Source organism: Lissotriton helveticus, chromosome 3_1, assembly GCF_964261635.1.
Source record: "Lissotriton helveticus chromosome 3_1, aLisHel1.1, whole genome shotgun sequence".
Taxonomy (NCBI): Eukaryota; Metazoa; Chordata; class Amphibia; order Caudata; family Salamandridae; genus Lissotriton; species Lissotriton helveticus.
This window is the reverse complement of record NC_136061.1, coordinates 742,003,759-742,029,558: the sequence shown is the minus strand read 5'-3', so window position 1 is coordinate 742,029,558 and position 25,800 is coordinate 742,003,759. Positions and strand designations below refer to the sequence as shown.

Here is a 25,800-nt window from a genome sequence, read left to right as displayed (position 1 = left end):
AAGCCAACATTCGTTGCCATATAGTAAGCTGGTGTACCCTCTGGCGGTGCCTCTTCCCCGTAATAAGAGTCCCTTCTTTTTCTCCTAAAAATCCCTCTCAAACATTTAAAACACTTCATGTTCAAAACCTACAGAATTTCTATTTTTCTCCGCGTCTGTTTACTTCCTGATGACAATCCACCAATCTCAGCACGGTTCTTGCTAACTGCCCTATCAGAACGCGGCTTTTCACTGACGTCACACCAACCGCCCTATCACGGCACGGCTTCTCACTAACCGGCCTATCTCAGCGCGACTCTCGCTGACGTCACTCGTCCCCCTTCGCAGCAGTTCCCCTCCTTATTCAGCTCGTCTCCGCGGTCATGCATGCATCCCATTCATACTCTGAAAAATGATTACTTCCGTCCAAGCGATCAATTTTCTTGACTGTACGTCCACAGTCTAACTGTAATTGTCACCTTAACTGACGAAATGTCTTTCCGTTTACGTCCAGACAATCGCCTTCTCTGATAGGTTACTTACACACAGTAACTTTCGACCAGCGTCCGTTACTCACACACTCACTCTTACACTCCCCCTATCTCGGTCCTGCGGCGGTCAATGGTACCTCATGACCTCCTTACTCTGGTCGACAATTACTCTGGATGTTCGATACACCCGAACCACTTAAGCTCTACCCCGAACTTAAGATTTTACCAGGTTGCGCGCGCTCACAACCTTCTCACAATCATACTACAGGCATTCAACTCCGCATGACATTACAATACAAATACAACACAAAACACCGCAATCTGTTCACGCATGACCCTTTTTATACTCACTCTCGTCCGATACTGCTGCTTTTCTCTCTCTGTCGGTGCCTTCTTCGGCAGGCCACCTCTCGAACTCTAGGGACCTTGGGGTAAACTAACCTAGCCTAGATTACCTTCCTCAAGAAGATAACCATCCTCACTCTGCTACCAGCTGCTAACGCGGGATTTCTGGTCTATTGTTACCTTACCAGATCCCAGCTCAGGTCGACTGAATCGTTGGTATCTGTCATTGAGTAAAAGGCAATCCACTTCTAGGTTAATCAAGAAAGAACTTACACCACTCTAAAGAACCACTTACCACTAGAAAAGGTTTAAAAGTTTATTATAAAGCCAAAAGTATCTGGAGATACAAACATCTCAGAATAAGATTCAAAAGATATACAGGTATCAATATAAAAAGATATTCTCTGAATGCTCTTAATCGGCAAAAGGAAATTATCAAAAATATCTCAAATACCATGAGAGTTGCAAGAATCGCTATGAGTTGCAACTTGAGAGTCATTTACAGAAAGGAAAAATACAGGTTAGACTGTCCCTACACTAGACTAAGTGACATCCCTACTTAACAAGATCTTTACCTAAAAAGGTGTCAGCAGTGGTGACTTCCAAAGAAGATCACACACTTCCCTTAGTCTCTAATTCAAGTTGAAGTCTTGCAGTTCTCTATCTGCCTACCCATCCGCTCTCTTAGGTTCCTCAGATCATCTGCTCTAACTCCACCCCGGGGTGCTGTCCCTAATACAAAATCACATTTCCAATAGGAACGCCCCTGGAGACGCCTCTCACGTGGTGTAGTTTCTGGCGGCAAATTCCATGCTGGTGCTCCTCGGGACCCTTCATTAAAGTTGACCTTGCTTCCCAGGCTTCTCTCCGACCAGGCGGTACCCCCTAAAATTCCTGAAGACTCCTACAGGCCTGTGCCTGGCGTCTCTGAACAAAAGTCTATTCATCATTTTCTGATAAAGCCCCCCTCGCACCTGCAAACAGACACTTTCTCGGTAGGCCCCAAATTCCGGCCTTCCACCATATCTTAAAGTCGTAAACCATGTTACAGACTTTTCGTTCGTGCTCTATGCGACCTCTCCTTAACGAGCACATGCAGATCAAAGAAGCGACTTTATCTATTCAGGCCTACTAGAATTACATGAAACGGGCCTCTGCAATATACACATTTAATTTCTTTGTTTAAACAGTATTCTAACTAACACACATTACTATAATGTAACACATCTATTTAAAACATTATTTCAATTCTATGATTAACAATACTCTATAGTAAAATGACATTAGAATCCAAGTTACTTAAAAGTGTAGCAGCATCTTTCGTTTCTTGTGAAATGCCATGTGGCCTACACATTTCCATGGTTTGCAGAATTACATTTCTTTTTCACACAGCCCCATAACGCGAGACTCCAACATCATTCTAACATTTCTACACCTCTACATTAGTTTTTCACACTGATATATGTATCCCTATTCTAATTAAACACTCATGTATATATTTTCTCTATATAAGTTTGACACTCTTGTATATTATCTACTAGACTAATACAACGTGCTTGTAAATATGGTGCACTTCTACATTTTTCAGATTTGTGCTCTCTCAACAGTTATGGGCATGTGGAAGAAGAACCCCGTAACCCAATATTTAGGACTCCCCAAAATTCAGATCACACTAAAATTTATCTCAGTTAGTTTTGTCCCTGGCTGATCTTGTGCAAAAGAGGCATCATCCCCAACATCAATTTAGCAGAGTAGCAGAGTAAATTATTTAGACCGCTCAATAATTGAGTTCTAGAGGAAAGTTAAAGGGTTTTAATACAGAAATTCCTAAACTCAAGCAGTACAGAATGAATGCCATGAAGACTCAAATGCAGAATTAAACAGATGTATACAGAGTAGTTAAAATCATAAATAAATCTAAGTCCCAAGTGTGTATCAAAAATCAGAAAAGTAATGGGTAGCATCACTAATAGGAAAGCCTTCTCTAAACTCTCTGACTGAATTACAAAGAAATCAGACAGCATCACTAGTAGAAATGGAAGTCCAAAATAATCTAGCTAGTCCCACAAATCAAGGGGTTTTACACACAATTCTTGCATATCAAACAGTAAAACAGCAAACCGTTCGTGGCAGTTTGCATGCAACAACTGTCTTGGCAAATCAGAAAAGGCTACATCACTACCTAAGTTCATAAGCTCTATCCCACTTTTGAGTAAGCACCCAGAATCTTCCTATTTGTTGCTTTCCAAAGATGCTCAAACTAATATAAAACATGCAGGCAATGAACTGTTACACGTTTAATAAAAGGAGGCTTAGCAAGAGAACTACAGAGGATGGGCCTTAGAAAAATGGTACAGTTAGGAACACTAGAAAGTTCTTTAAGAACACAAAAGGAAAATTACATCAACTTGTCTTTGGCATGCTGAGCTGTGGGGAGACAAAATGCGCTGGGGCAGATGGGCAGGGATGAATACAGGAGTAAAAACAGCACCCATCTTATCTAAGATGCAGTTTCACGTAAAAACATGGCACAACTAAATCATGTTAATAAACAGATTTTCAACGTCATATTAAACTTGTTTCAACTGTAATCATATCAATTCAGCATTTGCGTATTAGATATCACATAAAAATCATTATTCAGCATTATTATTTTCTACAAAAATATAAACTCAGAAAATGCTGCTAAAGGCGCTGTCAGTCTCTTAATTCTTATAATGCAAAAAAACACCTCAAAAGCACAGAGGTGAATGGGTCGGAGTTGAACTTCCATTTCATGAGGCAATGTGTCCAGAGATAAGGCACAATATGATATATCAAGAATACAGTCAAGTAAGTAAGGACAAACTCAATTAGTAAGTCTAGGCAGAATTAGAACATTTTAGAAGCATTTATTACAAAAATCCAAAAGGTACAATACATATATTGTAAAGTGTAGATGCATAAAGCCATTACCAAGAAAGCTCTCAGTAATATGGTAATGAAGAATAGTAAGCAAAATCAATAATAGTCCCATATGAGCAACAACATCAGTAAGAAATTGGTCAGCATCTCTAGGAGCAGTGGGAAGTCTTCTGACTCACCCCCTATTTGAAGGTTCATATAGTAAATCCTCTCATAGACCTGTGTTGAAAAAATGCATATTCTTCATGGGGTAAGTAAAAAGATAACAATTTTGATGAATCAGAGCACAAACTTACTAAACGTCATATTGCCTTAACACTTGAGCACTATCCCACTACATGAATATTGATTCAACCTACTTGATTCTAAGGTCATCTGAAGACGGCAGAACAACCTAGTTACAAAACAACAGAAAACCATTGTGAATGACAACAATGAATACAGCAAGCAGATGGAAGAGACCTTGAATGTTGTAACATTACTGAGCCCATGTTAGAAAGACTTCTTCAAAAACAACGGCAAACGGAAATAAACAAACATGACTTTGCATAACTGTGCTGCAGATATAATAATCACTGAAAGTGCAGGGTGAGCCATCCATTTTTAACAAGATGGCATTGAGGCCAGTGGTCTAGTTAGCATAAACAAAGAAAAGACACCTTAGCAGTTCATAGCTGTTTGATCTGGCTTTTTTAGCGGGTTTATCCCCAGACTTTTTGCTTTTTGGCCTACAGTTTTGGCCCTGTTTTTTTGGTTTCAGGACTCTGCCACTTTACCACTGCTGATCAGTGCTAACGTGCATTTGCTCTCTGTGTAAATTGGTATCATGGATCGGTGTTTCCATGAGTGGCTTATTTGATTTACTAGTAAGTCGCTAGTACAGTGCACTCTGTGTTCCCCAGGGCCTGTAAATCAAATGCTGCTAGTGGGCCTGCAGCACTGATTGTGCCACCCACACAAGCAGCCTTTCAAAGGGGTTTCAGACCTGTCACTGCAGTATCTGCACGCTGTTTCTACTGCCATGTCGACCTTGCAAGTGCACCCACTTGCCAGGCCCTAACCTTCCCTATCATTACATGTGAGTGACCCATAAGGTAGGCCCAAGGTACCCCTGTGGACAGGGTGCAGTGCCTGTTAAAGGTCGGATATGTCCTGGTGTGTGTGACATGTCTTGATAGTGAACTACAGTGTAATTTGTTTTTCATTATGGAAAGGCTATCTGTCCCATAGGATAGAATGGAAGTTCATTTATGATATCTTATAAGCATAACTTCCCATTGAAACAAGAAAGGAACGTGGAGTTTAGAATGCCTGAACTCAGAATATAAAAATGCATCTATTAGTAAAGATGATTTTTATATTGTGTGGTGGAAATACCACTTTTAGAAAGTGGGTATTTTCTTGCTTAGCCATCCTGTGTGCCTTAGCTGGTTTGTGGATTGACTGTCTGGCTTTGGAGTGACGGGGGCTTGGGATGTGCATTCACAGTAGACTGGCACTGGGGGGGTTGAGGTGTGTCCTGCCTTTCCTGGATGAGTCAGGGCTGGGCTGAATAGACCTGGGCTGCATTTAGAGTAGGAGGAGGAGATTTCCTGGCACATGAATGGGCCTGGTCTGCCTTACACAGTGCTGTCTCCACCTATTGCCCTGAAGCTGGACCAGAGAGGACAGAACTGGTTTTGACTGAGCACAAAGCCTCTCTGCCACAAGAGAACAAAGAGAAATGCTGTATAAATAGTTGGGCCCAGATCATAGAACTTTAGATTACTTCTGGACTCAAGAGGAACATCTACCAAGGAGAAGAGCTCGGAAAACTGAAAGAGAAATACTGCCCCTTTGCTGCGTGCTGTCTGGGGTTGGACTGCAGTGACTGTTTCTGCCAAGAACAGGACAACAACTTTGCTGTGTGCTGTGTATCCTGCTTACAGAAGATCTTCAAGGGCTAGTAGTAGAGCTTGCCTCCTATTCTGAAGTCTCAGGGACACAAAGACTTCACTACAAGCTCCCCGGAAATTCCTTGCTGGGAGTTCTGACCTGCCAGTCTGCTTGTGCCAAGCTACCAAGGGGTTTAAACAGGGGTTATTTTAGAAGTGTATTCCCTTACCCTGACTAGAAAGAAGGGTCCCTACTTGGACAAAGGTGCAAACCATTTCCAACGAGAGACCCCCATTTCTAACGAAAACAAAATGGTGTCAAAGGCAATGGTATCAAATAGGGGCATCCATGAGATTTTGAAATTTTAATAATGCACATATATAATAAACACACAAAAACTTGCACACAGTCCAAATCACCATTGACATCACTACTTTCAAGGGTGACATATTACTGTGAGCTAATAAATGTTCTTGTTGCAAAGAATGTATGAAGGTCACTTTACAAAGAAAGTCAGAAAAGTATGGATGGAGATATCTGGCTCTGCTCAAATGTACTTTTCTGACGTTTCCCTTTTCACCAACATTTCAGGATAATGTCAGAAAAGCTGCACCTGGTGCTGGTTGCAAGGTTTCTAGGCATACAGGTGACTTTTACAGTGGGTTACAAAGCCTGTGTGAAGTTCTCCATATTGGAGATCTTTGCAAAGAGAGAATAGGACCTTCTGTGCAATTAACATTTTCTATTTATTTTTTACTTGCTTGAATTATTTTTCTTTGTGGAGAAAACCCTTACACGAATCTCGTGTTGATCTGTTGCCCTTCGAGCCCTGGAAGGGGAGTTACTCCAGCTTTGAGCTGAAGTAAATCTGCAACCATTTCCAGGGCGGAGATGGGTTTTAGTGGAGTTTGGGAATGCTCACAAACATGTTTGTGCACATTCCCAAACATTCAAGAGAAACCTTCCTTAGAACGCCCACATCCCACCCCTTGAGTGGGACTTATGAGTGTGGGTAATATTGTTCTTGATGCAGAGAAATTTACAATCTTAAAAGGATTTACGCTTGCCAGAAAACCCTTTGTAAAAACCTGACAGGAGTAGAACAAGTAAATTTGGTTGTTGGTGAGGTTATGTGCAAATTTTCTTTGTGACTAGGACCAGTGTGGTAGAAAGGCAACAGACGGCACCATGTCCTTCCTCCAGAATCTGCACAAGAGTACTCTGTGCTACAGCTGAAAAAATGCCCTAAATACTGGCTGGTGTACACCTAGCGAGTCAGTTATTGGTATAGCAATGCACAGGGTTGCAGTCTACAATGAGCTAAGGGTACTGAAACTTTTCAGCAACTTGTCAGAGGAAAGGTTGGCAGTGTAACTTTTTGAAATGGCCTGATGGTCATGGAGGTTGTTGGGGCGAGATATGGGGCTCCTGTTAACATCATATGACTGCTGAAAGGATGAATATAAGAAATTGGATTACAATTTGGGATGGGTGAATACACAGCTCAAGGAACGATCACAATCCTTGGTAGGATAAACCCTCAAATTAACTCATGGCAGCTATGGCACTGAGCAGACATGCTTAACTTAGGGCACTGTGTATTTATGCAGTAAAAAAGTAAAAATTCAAAATAATAAAAAAGCTAAACAGAGTTAGAAAAATAGAGTAAAAATGTTACAAAATGATATCACAATTACAAAAATCCAATAATGGGAATGGAGATATGAAATGTTGCTTTTCTTGTTTTTTTTTTTTCAATCAAAAAATACTTTATTCGGTTTTAGAATAAAACCATAAAAGTTGCGCAAATCCATGTAATTTTTTTTAAAAACACAAATTTCATGACAGTAAAACAGTAATAATCAATCCAATAAACAGAGAAATCTATATATATATATATATATATATATATATATATATATACACACACATCAAAATCAATGATAAAAGAGCGGAAAAGTTGACGACCGGTGACCGGGCATGCGACTTCATAGATGATAATTAATGAAGTGCCAACTGGTATTAGGGGGTTTGTTAATTCTCCATACAATTTCTAGATTTCAATGAGGATTTCAGAAAACCTGCTATAAATGGGATACATTCTGGTTTCAACATTTACAGATAAAAAATGAGCTGGGCGGATCTGGGTAAAATTCTACTTTTTTTTAAAAAGATTTGCTTTTTATTGGGTTTATTTTTTTATGTAAAAAGTATGGATTTCTACAGAAAGAAAGGATTCACCAATCGGCACACAGAACACCTCTGAGTATCAGATGTGGATTGCGATCTCGTTATTGGCTGGAACAATAATCATCAGCCTTTCCTTCTGACCCCAGCAGGAGCTCTCAGGGATGGGGTTCATCAACCTGTAATGGCATCCTCCTATGGTATTCTCGAAAATTCAGACACCACGTCCTTTACGTATCTTATCAGAGGAGGTTTCGGGAGCGCAGTCATGCTCTTCATGTGACAGTCGTTCCGTTGGGCTATGTTAGAGAAGTCGCCATCCACAAAAGTGAAAAACTGGCATAAAGGATCGTCTTTGCACAACTGTTTACATTGTTGGTCCGAGTCGGCCTTGACCACCCCACGGTCATTTCCTAAAAAGTTCAATCCTTTAAAAATGTGGTCACTGCATCTTTTTTTAATCCCAAAGCGTCTTAACGAGAAGCCTGAAATGACGTTTTGAACCAAAACCAATGAAGAAGTCCTCGGGTCAGAGCGCTTCAGATAGCAAAAGAACTTTCTGTCGTCAGCAGTCCATTCTTCTGTGAAAAATGTGAAGTACTGGCAGTGAGGATGGTTGCTGCAGATGAGCTGGCAGTTCTCAGCATCAGGAGCCAGAACCAGGTCAAAGTCTTCGCCATTAAAATCAAAATTGGGAATGAGATATTCAGGACATGTGGAATCACAAGTGCTGTCATCGCAGTCCCTTGGGCTGAAACCAGACACAACATTGTCAAGGATATTAATCACTGGTGGAGATGGCAGCTTCGTAGCGAATTTATGGAAGCACATCTTACGCGCTTTGGGAACTGCATTATACTGCTCTGTATAATATGTGAAGAACTGACAGTCAGGGGAGTCTGTGCATGAATCCTGGCACTCAGTGAGGGTTTCTCGGAGGAGATACATAATGTCACTGCCCAAGAAATCAATGTCTTTGTAGGTTTTCGTGAAACAACTATGTTTGTTTGGGTCAACTGTGGCTAAACGAAACCCAGACACAACATTTGGCGAAGTGACACTCCTTGATGGAAAACCATTGTCCGTGTATTTCAGTAAACAGAAAAAGCTTGGAATGCCGCGATTCTCTAAAATAAAGGTGAAAAATGTGCATCGAAAATGGACAGTGCAGTAAATCTGGCAGCATTCCGCATCTGGAGCCAAGATCATCTCAATGTCATTTCCAGGAAACTCCACATTCTCAAGGAGTGTAGGAACTTGACCTGATGTTGCACACACAAGAAAGGCTTGAAGAAGGATGAAATATTTCATGATTTTATCTTGTGCAGCCTCTGCCGGGAGCTGCTGTATGTGTTCGAGTGGCTGAAGAGTCAAAATGTTGCTTTTCTAATTAGTGCAAAAAAAGTACAAAGCACCAATGATAGTCAATAGTTACGATAGACTGGGATCAAGGCGCAATTTGAAGCTGACCACTATGGAGCCCATATTGGATATTCCACTCAAGTTCATCCAAATCAAACATTTTACTTTCTAACTATGTTCCGTTCCACCACAGGTGTACTGTTCTAAAACTCCCCAGCACCTGGGATAAGGCACTTAGAAACTCGCAGTGTGGCAGACGGAGACCAAAAACAGGGACCTGTCCAGGCCCAGTTGCCACTGATCAGCTGGGTACTTCCAGGAAAAGACCTCTTGCAGCTTGTTGTCTCTCTATAGCCACACTGGAGCACAGCCATCTGCTGCTTGGAGCCCATTTGTTTGTCCCGGGTGCAAAAAAGTGCAGTCCTTCAAGGCTCCACTCAGGTCACAGAGAGCAGGTCCAGTTCTAACCTTCCGCAGTTACAGAAAGTAGCGGTGACTTCTAGCTCCTCACTTTCTAATGGGTTTAAGTTACAGGGGTCCAACCCTCCCACTTTTTCAGTAGTTCTGTTACCTTACGCAAACAGGTTCACAGTGCCTTGTGTCAGAGCATTTTCATGATGGCTAATCTCTGTGCCAATTGTTTTCCCACATCTAACACTAAATCCAGCTTGGAGCATGTACTGTATCTACAACAAATCCAGAGACAAAAGTCTGGTGGGACGAAAGCAGCTCCTTCAGCAACCAGAGGATCTACATGAATTGTCTTGGTACCCTGCTCTCTCCTTTTTAAGTGTGCCGCAAGTGTTACATGTGGCTCAGCAGACTTGTTAAGGAGCATTTCACATTGTACTGTCTAAAGGAGGTCAACAACCCCTACAATGCCTAGTCTGCTGAATTCAGAGGAGTCTTTTCTGCTCATTTAGGTTAGCCTATTGTTTGCTCCTGGGGGCATTTCACCCCCCTTACACACCTATTCAAGGCTAATCACTGGAATGGAAAAGCTAAATAAATAATGCAAATTAGTCTCCAGGTACTTCCGGAAAGGAAAAAGTAACTCTCTAAAAGTTACTTTTCCTTGTAAATTTACAGCTAGGAGATGGATTTTGGATAGATCTTTATTATTACAAGAGAATATAAAGCTTGATTTATTGAAACATATGACAGAATGACAGAATTACAGAATATTTTCAACTAAATAAGAACACCGTATCAGATCAAATATTATGGGATGCTTTCAAGCCTTTCTTAAGAGATATACTTACATCTGAAATGATAAGGAGAAATAAAATTAGAAAAAAGGAAGACGAAGATTCTTTATCTCTTATAAAGCAAAAAGAGCAAGATTTACAGAAAGCTTCCTTAGAACAACGGATGGATGTGACATCCATTCAAAAGGATTTAGAGAACTTAAAAATTAAATATCGGGCCAACCTAGATAAAATTATTAAATTAAGGTGGGACACGAGTAGACTTCAAAAATGTTCTTATGGGGAGAAATGTGGGCGAATACTTGCTTGGAAACCCAGGGCAGATCGTGTTAGGAACCAGATATCCAGATTGAAGATACAGAGCTCTGGCGATATATCATCAGATAGCGGGGAGATTTTGAGTGAAGTTAAAACCTATATGCAAAATCTATATATGGGGAGTAACGACAAAACATCCTTGGAAGAGGTAGCTCAATGGTTGGAGGGGGTATGTATACCCCGCCTAACAGAGACGGATAGTTTATTTCTATACTCACCAATTAAGGAGGGAGAGGTATATGATCAACTTAAGAGGATGGCCAGGGGTAAGGCTGCAGGCCCAGATGGGCTCCCAGTCGAAATATATCAAATAGGGTCGGAAATTTTAGGTCCAATCTTAACGGCCCTTTTTAATGGAATACATCTAGAAGGAGATCCTATACCCCCGACTTGGTCAGAGGCCACAGTAACCCTGGTTCTGAAACCTAATAAAGACCCCGCATTGGTTGAGTCTTATAGGCCAATCTCGCTGCTGAACGTAGACTATAAAATCTTTGCAGGGGTTTTAGCAGCGAGATTGGCCAAAGTTATTAAAGAGGGGCTTTATGCCGGGCAGACAGTTAAATGAGTTGACCTTTCACGCCATTGCGGCAATTGACTTTGCTTCAGCGGGGGAGGTACCATTAAGTATAGTAGCCATAGACGCCGCTAAGGCTTTTGATCAAGTTAATTGGATGTACCTGTGGGAAGCTCTGTCAAAATTTGGTATACCGATTAACTTTATAACATCGATAAAAGCATTATATTGTGAGCCCAGAGCTAAATTCTTAGTAAATAACTTACTTACAGATTGGGTTAAAATTACACGCGGTACTAGACAGGGTTGTCCCCTATCCCCCCTATTATTTAATTTATACTTAGAGCCCTTTGTTATCAAATTACGATCAGACGATCTAATTGAACCCTTTCTTTTTTTTTTTTTTCTCATATTGCGATTATGCAGATAGGAAGGTGTTTGGGAGTTTGATGGTCTTTTCGCGATCGTTCCAACAACACTGCCCCGAATCGTCTATCGATGAATACAAGGGGAGTTTCACATTGTCTTAGTTCTTACCAGTCCATTTTCTCCAGTGCACCTTTATCTTGCCCAATAATTCCTTTGTTTCTGGGGGTATCTAGCCCATAGGCTGTTTGGCAGATTTCAAATCATGCCTGGAATTATTGATCCGCATTAATCATTGGAATAAAAAAAAAAAGAAAAAGAAAAAGAAAAAAGAAACAAAAAACAACAGAAAAGAAGGAGTTCTGGTATATCATCTCGAGGTGATATAATTTTCCCAAATCTCCCAGTATATCATTCTTTTGCATTGTTTCCCTTTTCTATCTAATCTGCTGGTTTTATTACAGAGTTTAGCCAGTTTTCATGGGCTGGTGGTGCGGTTTTTATCCAATTAATACAAATTTCTCTTTGTGCTAACAGAATCAGAACGAACAATAAGCTTTCTTGATGTTTACTTAGCCTAATCAAATTTGGTTGAGTGGTATAGTGGATCCCAAAAATAATTAAAAGTGTACTTACAGTTATAGGTGTTGCCATTACTGCAGTTAGTGTCTTACCAATCTCTTGCCAATAGTGCGTAAGTGCTGAACAGCCACAAAACATGTGAATATCATCCACCTTTTCTTCACCGCATTTGCGACATGATTTTACTGCCGTGCCTTTAAATTTTGATAATCTTTTGGGTGTCCAGTATGCTCTATGTATAGAGAAAAGATGGTTTCTTTTTAGGGCTGCGGGCTTTACACACAACCAGCATTTTTCTGCTGATTTTTTCCAGATTTGATTTAGATCCATAACTTCGTTTGGTAGGTCTTTTCTCCATATTTTTTCCGGTATAGTTAAATCTTCTTCACCAGATTCAATTAGAGCCCAATACCATTTTGAAACTTCTTTTTTTATTGCCGTTTCTTTCATCATTTCTATTTCTAAGTTGTTCGGATCTATCGCTCCTTTCGGGATGGTATTGGCCCAACTGCTCAGCTGATAATATTTAAACTTTGAAACTTTCCGTTCTGTTATTATTTGCAGATGTTCCCAAGATATTAAGACATTTTCAACCAGGAGTTGTCCCCATTTTTCAATTCCGGATTGTCTGAGTGGGCTAGATAATGAATCCTTTAAGCATTCTGGGGTGCCTGGCGAGTCCCATATTGGGGCCATACTACTGTAGTAAGGTATCCTTGTGGCAATTCTTATCTGACTCCAAAGCTTAACGGCATTGTTTAAGATCTTCAGTTTTACTTTTTTAAAGAATTTTGGGTGACCAAATTTGAAGAGGAAATAATCTTCTCCATTCGTTAGATGTTGTAAGAAATTTGGGTAAACATAATGTTCCTTTAGCATGGCTCTGAAGTTTTTAAATTGAAAAGATCTATAATATTCATATATATCAGGGCTTGCTATTACACCTTGTTCCTTCTTTCTTCTGAGTTTGTTCCATGAGATTCTTGTACTTTTTGCTGACCAAATAAAACTGGATATTTCTCCTTGTATTTTTTTTAAGGCTTCTTTTTTAAACTCTAACGGAATGTTATTGAAGAGATAAGTAAATTTGGGAATAATTGACATTTTTATTGCATTGGTTTTGCCTAGAAAACTTAACGGCAGACCTGACCAGATTTTAAGGAGTCTTCTCATTTCTTTCACCACTATATTTAGGTTTAGTTGTGGTATTTTTTCAAGCTCTTTTGTTATAGTGATGCCTAGATATTTTATTTTGTCCTTTAAGAAAGGTGAATTTGAGTTAGTGTTCCAGCTCATTGCCTCTGTTTTATCGTTGTTTATCAGATATCCTGAAACCTTGCCAAAGTTATTCATTGCATCCTCGATCCCTGATTTGGAGAGGTTATAGTTGTCAGTAAACACCATTAGATCATCTGCATAAAGTGCAACTTTCTTTGTCCAATTTTGATATTTATAGGGTGTTATGAGTGGTTGGTTTCTAATAGAGCAGGCCAAGGGTTCGATATACAGATTAAAAAGTAGCGGAGACAAGGGACAACCTTGTCTTGTGCCCCTCTGAATCTCGATGTTATCTGTGAGGTTCCCGTTTACTGCTATCTTCGCTCTTGGATTTGTATAGATTTCTTTCACCATATGACCAAAATTACTCCCTAGTTTGTTTTTTTCTATGATTTTATTCAGAAAGGCCCAATTGACACGATCAAAAGCTTTGGCAGCATCGTATGTAATGATCGTTAGAGGTAATTTTTCGCAGACAGCAACGTCGATTGCTGCCACTAGTTCATGCGTAATTTCCTGAATTTGTCTGCCCTTTATGAAACCCTTTTGATCCGAGTTAATTACTTTAGCCATAACTTTTGATAATCTTTTAGCTATCACATTCATAAACAGCTTGTAATCACAGTTGAGAAGTGATATTGGCCTATAAGATCCGCAATTCTTTGTTTTTTTTCCTGGTTTTAATAAAATACTAATCGTCGCATCATTCCATGAGTCAGGTATCATATCGTGTCCCAAGTAAGTCATATTCATTATTTCTGTTAGGTGTTCAATTAATGTTTCTTTTAATGCTATGTAGAATTCATTAGGCAGCGCATCCGGTCCCGCAGCTTTTCCTCTCTTTAGGTTACTTATGGCAGTTCTTATTTCTTCTGGTGTCATTTCAGCGTTCAAGGAATCCACTTCTTCATCTGTCAAGCTTGGAAGGGGAACATTCTCAAGGTAGTTCTTAATGTCTTCATCTGATGGATTTATGTCTTCTCTATATATTGTGGTAAAACATTTTGAGAATTCTTGCCTTATTGAAACATCATCTGAGCAAGTTGATAGTTGGTCTTGGGTATAGATACTTAATATATTATTTCTAGACTGATCCGTTTTCATTTTCCAGGCTAGCATTTTTCCGCAGCCTTCTCCATATTCATGATTTGCTAGTTTACTGTTCTCCCATTTTTCTTTAACTATATTCTCCAAGTAGTCCACCAGATTCTCCTTTAAGTTACGTCGCTTCTCTTCTAAATTTTCTCTTGATTCTTGAGTTATGCCACACTCTAGCTGTAATTCAGCTTCTTTGATTTCCAGTTCCATCTTATTAATATCCAGTTTTTTTGTTTTATGCTTGTGTGCTCCCAAGCTGAGCAGCTTGCCTCTTATTACCGTTTATAGGCATCCCACGTTACTCTTTTTGATGTTCCGACAGCATTATCTACAAAGTAATGGAGGGAAGTTGTTATAAGCTGGTCCACACTTGTTCATCTCTAAGGATTGATCGATCAACAGTCCATCTGGTAGATAGAAGGGATTGTGGAAGTGCTAAAGTTAATTGTACCGCCGAGTGGTCTGATAAGTGCGCAGGTAGGTGTTCAATACTTTTTACATTAGCTCGCAGAAATGTATTCAGTAAAAAAAAGTCTATTCTAGATTTGTGACCTAATTTCTTATTATGAAAAGTGTACGGATAATTTTTTTCTGCTTTTAGCTTCCACATGTCTTCCAGGTTTATATCTTTTTTGTAAATCCCTAGCCATTCCCTCATTTTTGGTAGATTCCATTGTTTTGTTGGGGGCATTCTGTCTGTTTTAGGATCCTCCATAATATTGAAATCTCCTCCTATAATAATCGGAGCTGAAAATGTTAAGAGTTCAGAGTATAATTTTTGGAGAGGCGCTGGGTCATCCCTATTTGGCCCGTAATATCCCACAATTGTGAGTATACAGTCCTCAATCCTAACTTTAGCAACCGCCCATCTTCCTTTACTGTCAACTTCTTTGGATTCTATTTTGGCATTTAGGGATTTTTTTATAATGATTGCTACCCCCTTTATGTTGCATTCTTGTGATGTATGTATGCTTGATCCAATCCAATGGAGATTTTTTACCAATTAAGTCCACTCAGAAGTTATGAGATGTGTTTCTTGGAGAATAATAATTTCACTTTCTATTTCTTTCAAGTATTCCACAATTCTTCTTCTTCTTGAAGGGGTTCTAAGTCCATTAACATTCCATGTTAGAATTTTTATAATTTTTTCTTTTGTCATCTTAGATTGTTATTTCTTGCTGTGGGATTGAGATTGAGGCAGATTGAGGCAGCCATTTAACTCCCGTACTATTCCTTTTATATTCCAATTTTGAGGATTTTTTTTCTTCTTTTTTTTCCCTATCTTGCTCCCCACCCGTGTATATTTAAAAATTGCATTTTTGTGATAAAGTGTGATGTGAGATTCCCTCCCTGAGGAAGCCTCCCTTTTTCTTCTTTCAGGTGTTATTACACCCGTTTTCGTGCTCCGATTCACCAGGTAATTTATTCTTTATTCCTTATTACGCAGGCGTTTCCCAATGTATGTATATGGTTTTATTTTTTCTTATTTCTAAGTACGTTGTGTTATGTTGAGGTCCGTGCTACAGCTGTCCCCCCCATTTTATGTTTATACATATGTATATGTGTTTTCCGTTTTTTTTCTCCAAATTTCCTAGGTTCTTCTTACAATTTTAATAAAATTGTGTTAAAGTTTGTTAAAGTTTGTTCCTTCCGTTACTTCATTGCTGCATTATTCCTTATAAAGATTATCAGTTTCGATTTGGTCTTTTATCAGCTGAATGAGGTTTTCTACCTCTTTTGGCTTCCTTAGATTGTGCATTTTATTTCGCCACATTATTCTTAAGGAAGCTGGAAATTTCAATTGTACGTTCGCTCCCAAAGCTTTCAGCTCCTGCATATGTTGCCCCAGCTCCCATTGCCTGTCTTGTGTGACTTTACAGATGTCTGATCGTATACGAAATGACCAATTATCTTTATTGAAATTCCCAGTTTTCAGTCCCTCACTCAATATTTTTTCTTTCAGAGAGTAGGTTCTGAAATTTACCAAAATGTTCCTCGGGGCCTTTCTCTCCTTGTTTTTTCTAAATGGGTCTCTATGGACTCGTTGAATATCGGCAGCTAAATCGCAATCTTTCGTCCAAGGAAGAAATTCTTCTAGAAGAGATACAACATAAGCTTTAATATCAGATCCCTCTGAGTTTTCAGGGACATTCAGCACTCTAAGGTTGTTTCTTCTTCCTTGGTTTTCCAAAGATTCTAGTTTCTCCTTGATGACTTTCTCGCTGTCTTTTAAATGTCTTATTTCTCTTTTATTTATATCTATCTTTTTGCTTAAGGAACCAAGTTCATTTTCGACCGCTGTAACTCTGACCCCTAAATCATTTAGTTTCTGATCTAGATTTTCAACGACTTCTTGTATTTTATTCTGGTTTCCTTCCGAGATTGAGAATTTTTCTCTCATTTCCCCCAATATTTTGTCCATCATTTTATCCATGTGCACCTCCAAGAATTTTTCTGTCTTATTTTTAACCAAGTGCTCCATATGTTCCTGCCCTGATGCATCCTCTTGAGTCTCTTGGTCAATTTCTTGATCATTAATTATTTCCGTTCGCGGGGTACTCAGGGAGCTTGTTTGCAATGGCTGTACTGGTTGAGATGACTGGCTTGTCTGTGTTGGCGATCTTGATTGTGTCAGGGATAGGGTCGCGGTACCGTTCGGAGTCAAGGACGACTGCATGTCTGCTCTCTCTACTGCCTCCTCGCTTGCGCTCTCCTCCACTTCTTCTTCGGAAGTTGGACTGACACACTGCTTATCCGATACTAACAGAGATGCCGTGTCCGTGTCCGCTGTGTTTGCTGTATTGGTCGTATTAGTCGCTAGAAAGTGACCCCCTCCTCTTACTTGTACCACTTGTTGCACCTTGAAATAGGATCTCAGAGATGGTGTAATCTTGATTTTCTGATCTTTACTTTTCCTAGACCCTCTGCTTTTTATATTTTCTGTTAATTCCTCTGAGCGTGGAGGGTGTTTTACGTTTTTCTTTGTGCTTCTCGGGGTCATACACCTTTTTGTGGTCTGTAGTGAATTCTGGTTAGGTAGGTTCTGATTCCTAAGACAGTATGAGGACCTTCCACCTCCCTGTTCCGATCTCTCTAACACAGAAGAAAAGGCTGCTCCTACTGCTTGTGTCTTCTTTGATCTTGATCTTGTGGTGTAAGCAAATTGAGGGGGGCCTTTTTCCCTTTTGTTTCTGCTAATGTTGTGTTTCCCCAGAGGTAAGCCAGTGTATTTGTTGCCAGTTTCCTCCGAGGTCTGTGGTAATGGGTCTTTATTGTATTGAGTTTTTATTTCATCTTCCTCCGCTTCAGTACCTTGCTGTTGCTTATTATGTGTCTGCTCCCCTTCTGCCAATACTTCCTCTGGGGCGAGACTTTCACATCTCCTTTCACTCATCCAGCAAGGAATTATCGGGGGTTGTATCGTCATGAAATGCTCACTGCGACGCTCTTTGCAATCTGTTCCTTGCAGAATCCCTCGGCTTCCCGAAAAATTAAGGCTCACCTCTCCTTTCAGATGTCCCGTACTAAAGATCTCGCTACTACCTTGTGGACTTTTCACCGTACTTTCAGTGCTTGCACCCGCCCCACAAACACAAACACATACGGAGGCATCGCTGGCTCTGCTGCTCTTACCCCGGAAGAAGAAATTGATCTCACCGAGCGTCTTCCTGCAATTCCGGGCAGCGTCTCGTGCTCTCTCCCACAGTCCGTTATTGTTTGAAGAGGTAATCGCGGGTTCAAGGCTCCGCCGCACCGCAGCTGCGCTCCACCCCGTCATGCAGGACTTAACCTCAATACAGTGTGTCCCAGAACTGGTTCTCGGTTATCGGCCAGTCAGCTGTGGACAGGGAGTGAAGGACGGAGCAATCCAAGAAAAGTGCTGCCACCGCCGCCGCCACTGGTCGCTGATCTCTCCGGTTAGGTAATCGGACTCCGACTGCTGCCTGCCGGGGGAGGGTTTTCAAAATGTGAAATTCCGGGGGTATTGGGGGGCCTCGGATTCGGTCCACCTTTATCACCTTATCTCATGTCATTGAGTTATCTGGTTCTGCCTCGGGAAGCGTTTTATTACATGTTTTCCTGGAGTCTTATGGGAGCTCACGACCGAGTGTCTCAGCCGGCCGCCATCTTCCCCCTGCACCAGGCTCCAACCTAATTAAACCCTTTCGCCTGAATGAGCTAAATTTAAAATTTGCCCTATATGCTGATGATCTCTTAATGTTCACATCTAATCCCGAAACTTCAATCCCTCTATTATTTTATCAAGCAGAAGCATTTGGAGAAGTCTCGGGGTATAAAGTTAACAAAGAAAAAACTGAGGTGATGCAATGGAATCAGGAGGTTAGGTTTCCTGGGGTAAAGACCCGTATGAGATATCTCGGCATCCAGCTTGTACAAAACATTACAGAAATACTCAAAGTTAATTTGGAGAGGGTACTTAAGGATATCAATACACTTTTACACCGTTGGTCGGGATTGGCGTTAAACATCTTTGGTAGAGTGAATTTGTTGAAGATGATCATATTACCAAAGATCACCTTTCTTTTCAATTCAATACCTCTTTCATTTAGCCCTAAGGATATTGCCAAAATACAGGGACGGATAGGCTCTTTTATCTGGAACTCCAAATCGCCTAGAATTTCTATGAAAAAACTCAGAAGGAAGATCAAGACAGGCGGACTTGCTTTACCAGACATTCTCCACTATTGTCAAGCTTTTCATTTTAAAAACTTTAGGTCAATGGCCGACAAAGCGGACACTTCTTGTCTGGGTCAGTTATTTCAAGCTTTGTTACACAACATTCCTCAAGGTAAAGAATCCTTCTTATTTAAGTTCGGGGACCCGAAGTTCTACAAGAAGGTCAGATTAAAGGTCTTGGGAACAGCTTTGAGAAATTGGGTGTTTGTCAGGAAAAAATTAGACATTCCTTACTACACTCCCCTTGCCCCCATATGGGATTCGCCGGGGACACCCGAATGCCTTATGGACCAACTATCGATTCCTCTTAGAACAGCGGGCATTGGACAGTGGCAAGATCTTATCGTAGACTCAAGACTAATGGAGTGGGATTCATTATCCAGATTAACAAGTGGAACCCTGACTAGATTCAAATATTATCAATTAGCCAGCTGGTGTAGTACTATAACTTGGAATCTTACAACTAACCCTAAATTTGATCTAGTAAAGAGAAAAGGGAGCTGGAAAAAAGAAGTTTCCTTTTGGTACGAGGCAATAAATGAGAAAGATCAAGTCACGGAACCTGAACTTAATAAATTATGGGGAGAAGCAATAGTCTTACAACATGGCGAATTACAAGGTCTTTGGGGAGACTCTTTTGAAATGTTGCATTTGGTTGTTAAATCCGCCCCTTTAAAGCGAAACCACTTATTCACATTATATAGAGCGTACTTTTCACCCAAGAAGCTAGCTAAGTTTACGAATACTGAATACTGCTGTTTGCGCTGTAAGTTTTCCAAGGCAGGTGATATACATATGTTTCTTGAGTGCCCTAAATTATCTCTTTTTTGGTCCAAAATAGAAGAATTTATAATAGAAGTGTACAATATACGGTTTAAAATCACTCCGATGACCGTTTTTTTTGGGTTAGAGTTTGGATCTCAGCTTAATGAGATGAGGACTAAATTAATTTTTTATGTAATGGTTATAGCTAGACGAGAAATATGTAAACTTTGGAAGTCGGAGATCTCTCCTACCTTTGCAGATTTTTTAAGTTATATTGTATATATCAGTGAGGCCGAAATTGCATGTGATAATTCTAGCTTTGACAAAATCTGGGCGGCCCTGGTGGCTTGGCGGAACCGATGAGATATATTCCTGTGATTTCACCTGGGTCCTGTGGGTGCCTGGTATCCTACCCAACCGAGGGCCGTATAGACTATAGGGTATGGAGTGGACCTAGCTCACAGTGGAGACTGGAGGGGTATCCTACCTCCTATCCCAACCTGGAGCCAAAATGGTAAATTTGGTCCAGTTGGAAGGAACATCGCATTGAGGAGAGGAGGAGACACCCTTTCTAGAATACCCACTTCTGGTATATGAGGAATAACAAAACAAAAAAACAAAAAAAGTTACTTTTCCTTAATATTTATTACAAACTAACTTCACATTGAAACATTTTGTTAATAACTAATAGTAAAGCTGTTTAAATATTTTCATAGATGAACCCATTCCTGAGATACCGTATCAGTATTTTAAGCTGCACTCTGCATCCTATGCAGAACATATAGGTCTGCCAAACATAAAACAGCCTTTTTGGCCTTGTCTCTCTAGAGACATGGTAATATTTATGTTCTACGTGCCCATTTTTAAATTCCAAGCACTGTACCCTGTGAGCTGCATGACGTACAGCGGGGTGACATTAATATTTAAAAGGGTCATTTTGCAGGCTGGGCTGCAGGGTTAAAACTGCAGCTGTCAGGCTCCAAAGCCTGAAGACATGTTGGGCTGCCACTGAAATGGATGGCACAATAGATGCTGCAGTCTCCCCATGGCATTCAACATTCAGGCCGTGGGTACACCTTTTACCATATACTAAGGACTTATAAGTAGGTTAATTATACCAATTAGTAATATGCCAATTGATTATGTTTAAGGGGGAGCACAGGCACTGTGCTAATGGCTAGCAGGGGTAAAGTGCACAGAGTTATATAGCCAGCAAAGATATAGGGTCCTGCAATAGACAGAAAATCTGGGATGACCATGCGGAAATGGAGCTTACAATTCAGCTTCCAACATGTAACCCGGATAAGGGCTATGTGCCTCTTCGAAATGAAAACAGAAGTGTATGGGCAGTTGGTGAATGAGCATTTTGTTTTGCTTGTTAAAATCCCAAGTTTGTTGAAAACTCTGAAGATCAAGAAATGCACTTTTAGCTTGAGTCTAGCATTGGCCTAGTGTTGGATTGGTGAACATCATTTTTTAATTATTGTATACCTTTTTTTCCTTTTAAGGGTCGCTAGTGCAGCCATTGGCTGATTAAGACTTGCCCCACAAATTGTAATCTTAAAAGAGGATGGGGCAGATCCATCTTGGGCCTCCTAAGATGATGCTGCCGGTATTGACAAGTGAAGTAACATTTATAATTATAGATGGATCAGCCAAATTAAATCCACAAAGTTTTCCCCCTGTGTGCTGAAGAATGGATGGTCCATACAATTTATAGAAATATCAAAGTCCAAAGAGTGTTTGTGTAATATTTTAAATCTTAATTGTTTCCAAACAAAGACCATAGTAACAGAAATAAACTGATTTCTTATGTAAGAATCCCTGAAGGTATACTGGGATATTGAAGGTATCTAGGATTAAGACTACACTTAAATTAAGAGTGTCACAACATATTGGTGTGCGCAAATACCAGCACTTTTGGGGATCAATACTCAGGGACCTTTGTGGCCCGCAATGTGCGGTAGTGGTGAGGTGGGCACACACATGCATACAATCTTTCACAAAAGCACACACATACTGACACTCATACACATGCACACTCAATCACACCCACCAATCATAAGCACATATACACACAATCACTCACAGCATGCATGCCCTCATACACATACAAAATACATGCAGGCATGTATTTAAAAAAATATTACTTACCGATAGTGGGTGGCAGGAGGGGAAGCAGAAAGAGCTGTTTGCTTCGGGAGGGAAGGGAAAACTGGAAGATCCAGTTGCATCCACTCATTGGCTGAACTTGTCATTTGTCAGTCAATGATAGGAGGACCTTCCCTACTTACTTACCGAGTGGGATGAGGTCAGTTAGAGTTACTGACCCTACCCAGCTCATATTAGACAATCAGCCCTGTGCACTTGAGGGCTTAAACCTCAAGCACGCAGATCTGAGTTTGTCAGTGATGATCTTGAGGGGGAGGCTTTATAAGACTTTTTAGTGCTGAAGAGGTAATACTCTCGAAGCTGTGAAATCTTCAACCTGGCCAAGCTTAGCTACGGCTGCCAGGTCCCTGTGCATTTTGTGCATTTAAAGTGCCTGTTTGTCTGACTAGATTGGGCTGAGCTTTGCTCAGCCTGACAAACACTCATCATGTTTTGCAAATGGAAGTTGGGGGCAGGGCCATGGCTGACTTTTCCCTAGGCAGGGCTCATCAGCCAGGTATAGCTTGGTCCCAGTGACACAGTGCCCATGCACATGACTGATTTTGCCCTAAGTAGGGCTCATAAGCCAGGTTTAGCTTGATCCCAGTGACACAGTGCCCACATTTGGGCATACTTGTCCCACTTAGGGTGACACACTAAAGTATACAAAAAAGTGAAGGCTGGAATGCTTGAATTAATCTCAGCCACTGGTAGTTACTCGGGCCGCAGCCCGGTCCATCGCTATACCATGTCACCTCAATTTGGGCCCTTCCATATACAAATCAGTCTTGATCCTGTTCCAATGGGAAGAGACCAGCCCGAACTGCCAGGACAGGTCCTCCCTGAAACGGAATACAAGCAACACTTGAACGGTTTTTCCCTGGTTAGAGGTTATCAGCCAGGTACAGCTTGATTCCAGTGACACAGTGTGGCAGGGCCAAAACTGATTTGTATGAGGATGGGTTCAAACTGAGGTGACATGGTGTGCAAAATAACAATGGGCCAGGATGCAGTCTAGGTGATTACCAGTGGCTGAGATTAATTCAATGTAATGCAAGGAGACTAATTGCACCACAACATAGCATTGGGAATGTTATTAGTTTAGTTCTGCAATGCACGTGTATGTTCTATTTTAGCTGTTTTGGTGAAGTCTAAATAAATACCTGTTTTGAACAAACCCACTGTCAAAAATGAGCATTGTACACACCGAGTTTACTTTGTGACAGTGCAAATGAAGTGCGATATATTTATCTACATTTACAACACCTGCATGATTCTATCCACAACTCACGTTTCAGAGGATTAAGGTTACACATAAAAAGATGACAGCCTAAACTAGAAGAGTGTCAACAAAGAATGAAAAACAACAGCGATGAAAGTGCTTAGTATTGGGATATTCCATAGACGGGTAGCATTAATAGGAAATAGCAATATATCCTATTTTTGGAAAAAGTGTTGGTCCATTTGGTGCCGGTAAATAAAGTTCCGTGGGAATGCTCAATGGTTATTTGGCCTTAAGATTTTGTGACTGCCTGCCGAATTGTCACTGTTCTATGCTTCAAACGGTATTTTGGACTACATCACACTGCATTTGAAATAATTACCTGAAACAAATGCCCCATCGTGTTTCACTATTTTCAGTGAGCTACTTAAATAATTTATCATGGATAAAAGTTTATCATTTTAAATATTTTAAAAGATTAAGAGAATACTAGCCTAGGCGTATGATGGCCTTCATTATCAAGTTACCTCACATCGTTGATTTTTCTATATGTATCTTTTCCCAAACTTTTTAAAATAGATAATCTTTTTTCCATTAAAGGTGTACGGTAGGTTGAATCACCCATAACTCACAGTGTCCACAGTGTATGAGGTGATGAATGTTGGGGAACAAGGCAACATATGTGTGTGTCCTGTCAATGGAAACAGGGTAGGGATCGGAGGGGCCTGGGCAAGTGAAAGAGGTTGTGAGATTTTCAGTTACATCACAGTAGTGATGTGTTGGGATTGAAGCTTGGGAGTGTAGGCATGTTCATATGTACAGTCAGCACCAATCAAGAAGCCACAATGTGTTCTTACTTCAGGCGTTTATGTAGGTTGACCACACCCAAAGAACAATTTTTTGCGCAGCGTTTGCAGCTGCTGTGTGAATACGTGTTAAATCTGGCCCTAAGTGTAGAAGGAATCAACTCCTTTCTGGATCATAGTGGAGACCCCTTTGTCATCTCGCCCTTGAAATTTTATGAAAAAACAAGGAACTAATTCAACTTGATTTGGTATTCATGTGTATAGAGATTATGCTTTATATCTGGGTGGTTGTCAATGCTATGAAATTGGCACAAACAACTAATGGAAAGACAACTCGAAGTGTAATTGGACTAAGTACAAAATCTTTCTTACTTTGAAGATAAATCTGATTAATCAGAAATTTGGTTCCCAATTAAAACCCTGAATGTACCGAATAGATTCACTCAGCATTCTTCCCTTCTTTACCAGACTGAGGTTTCTAACTATCCAACCCTCATTTTGAGTGGCCTAGAATCCTCCTGGTGTTTCCATCCCCAGAGTTACCAATATTGATGGTACAGGTAACTGTGGTGGGGGAGTTATCGGGTACTTGCAAGTGGGACCAAGATGGACCCCTTAGAAATGAGAAATAACTAAGAAAATCGGTAATAAAGGGTCCAGTTCCTTTGGTAATTCCCCATTTCTCCAAGGTGATTCACATAGAGATTTCGGCTTCTTTCAGCAACCTAAACAGATCCACTGTGATGCCACTGACCTCATAACTCTGATGAGGCCGGTAACCACTGTTACTGGTCCCATCATAGCTAAGTTGCCATTCATATGAGGGTCAAAGACTCACTCAAAACTTTGGTACCTAGCTTGGCTAAGTACTCTGTTCCTGATAATGCCCAGACCGCTTCAATGTAATGAACTTGATAAATGAGACACTCTATTGAAATGTTCTCCTAGCAATATGCAGAACTCACAGAGATGTCTGTTAATGACAAAACCTACATTAATTCGCTAATGCTTCAGTTCTGCTGGGCTACTGGGTTACTGTTTGGTGGGGGGAGTGAAACTCTATTCAAGTAGCAAACACAATTCCTGTCAGGGTGCAACACAAGCAACCGCAAATTTACATGTGCTAACCCCTCTGGTAGCTTGTCACTAAAGAAGTCACTCTTAACTTAGAGGCAATTTGTAAAGTATTTAAGCAGCACTTCAAACAGTTATAAAGAAAAAACACAACACAAGAAAAATTCCTCAAGAATTTAGAAAATAGAGTAAAATGTTACTAAATTATTTGAGATCAAAAGACAGAAGTCTAAATAGTATTACTGGCGATACGTAGTTGTAAAGATTTAAGTAAAAATAGTACCTACAAGCACAAAGCGCCAACTGTGGTTATCTGGTTGCACCTGACTGGGACAAAGTCTCAATTTCAGACCGACCATGATGGAGCGTGGGGCAGATACAGGGACTAAGTTAGGTCCACTGTACAAAATACCTTAAATCCTGGTTGCTTTCGTTCTATAACGTGATTCAATCAAGGTCCAGGAGTACTTCACGACTCCCGCCCCCCCCATAGGTATGTACCCTTCTAATTGGGACATGGGTAATCTCATAAAACCAACTGACACACTGACAGCGATTAAATATGTTCCCCTGT

The 25,800-nt window shown here is 40.5% G+C and overlaps 1 protein-coding gene across 1 annotated transcript; it reads right to left on the bottom strand.

Annotated features, from left to right (window-relative positions):
• Positions 1 to 7,976: 7,976 nt before the first annotated feature.
• LOC144823777 (coagulation factor XI-like) lies at positions 7,977 to 9,132 on the bottom strand. Its single transcript, XM_078682604.1, has one exon. It carries the CDS (start codon positions 9,090 to 9,092, stop codon positions 7,977 to 7,979), a length of 1,116 nt encoding a protein of 371 aa, XP_078538730.1. The 5' UTR covers positions 9,093 to 9,132.
• Positions 9,133 to 25,800: the final 16,668 nt, after the last annotated feature.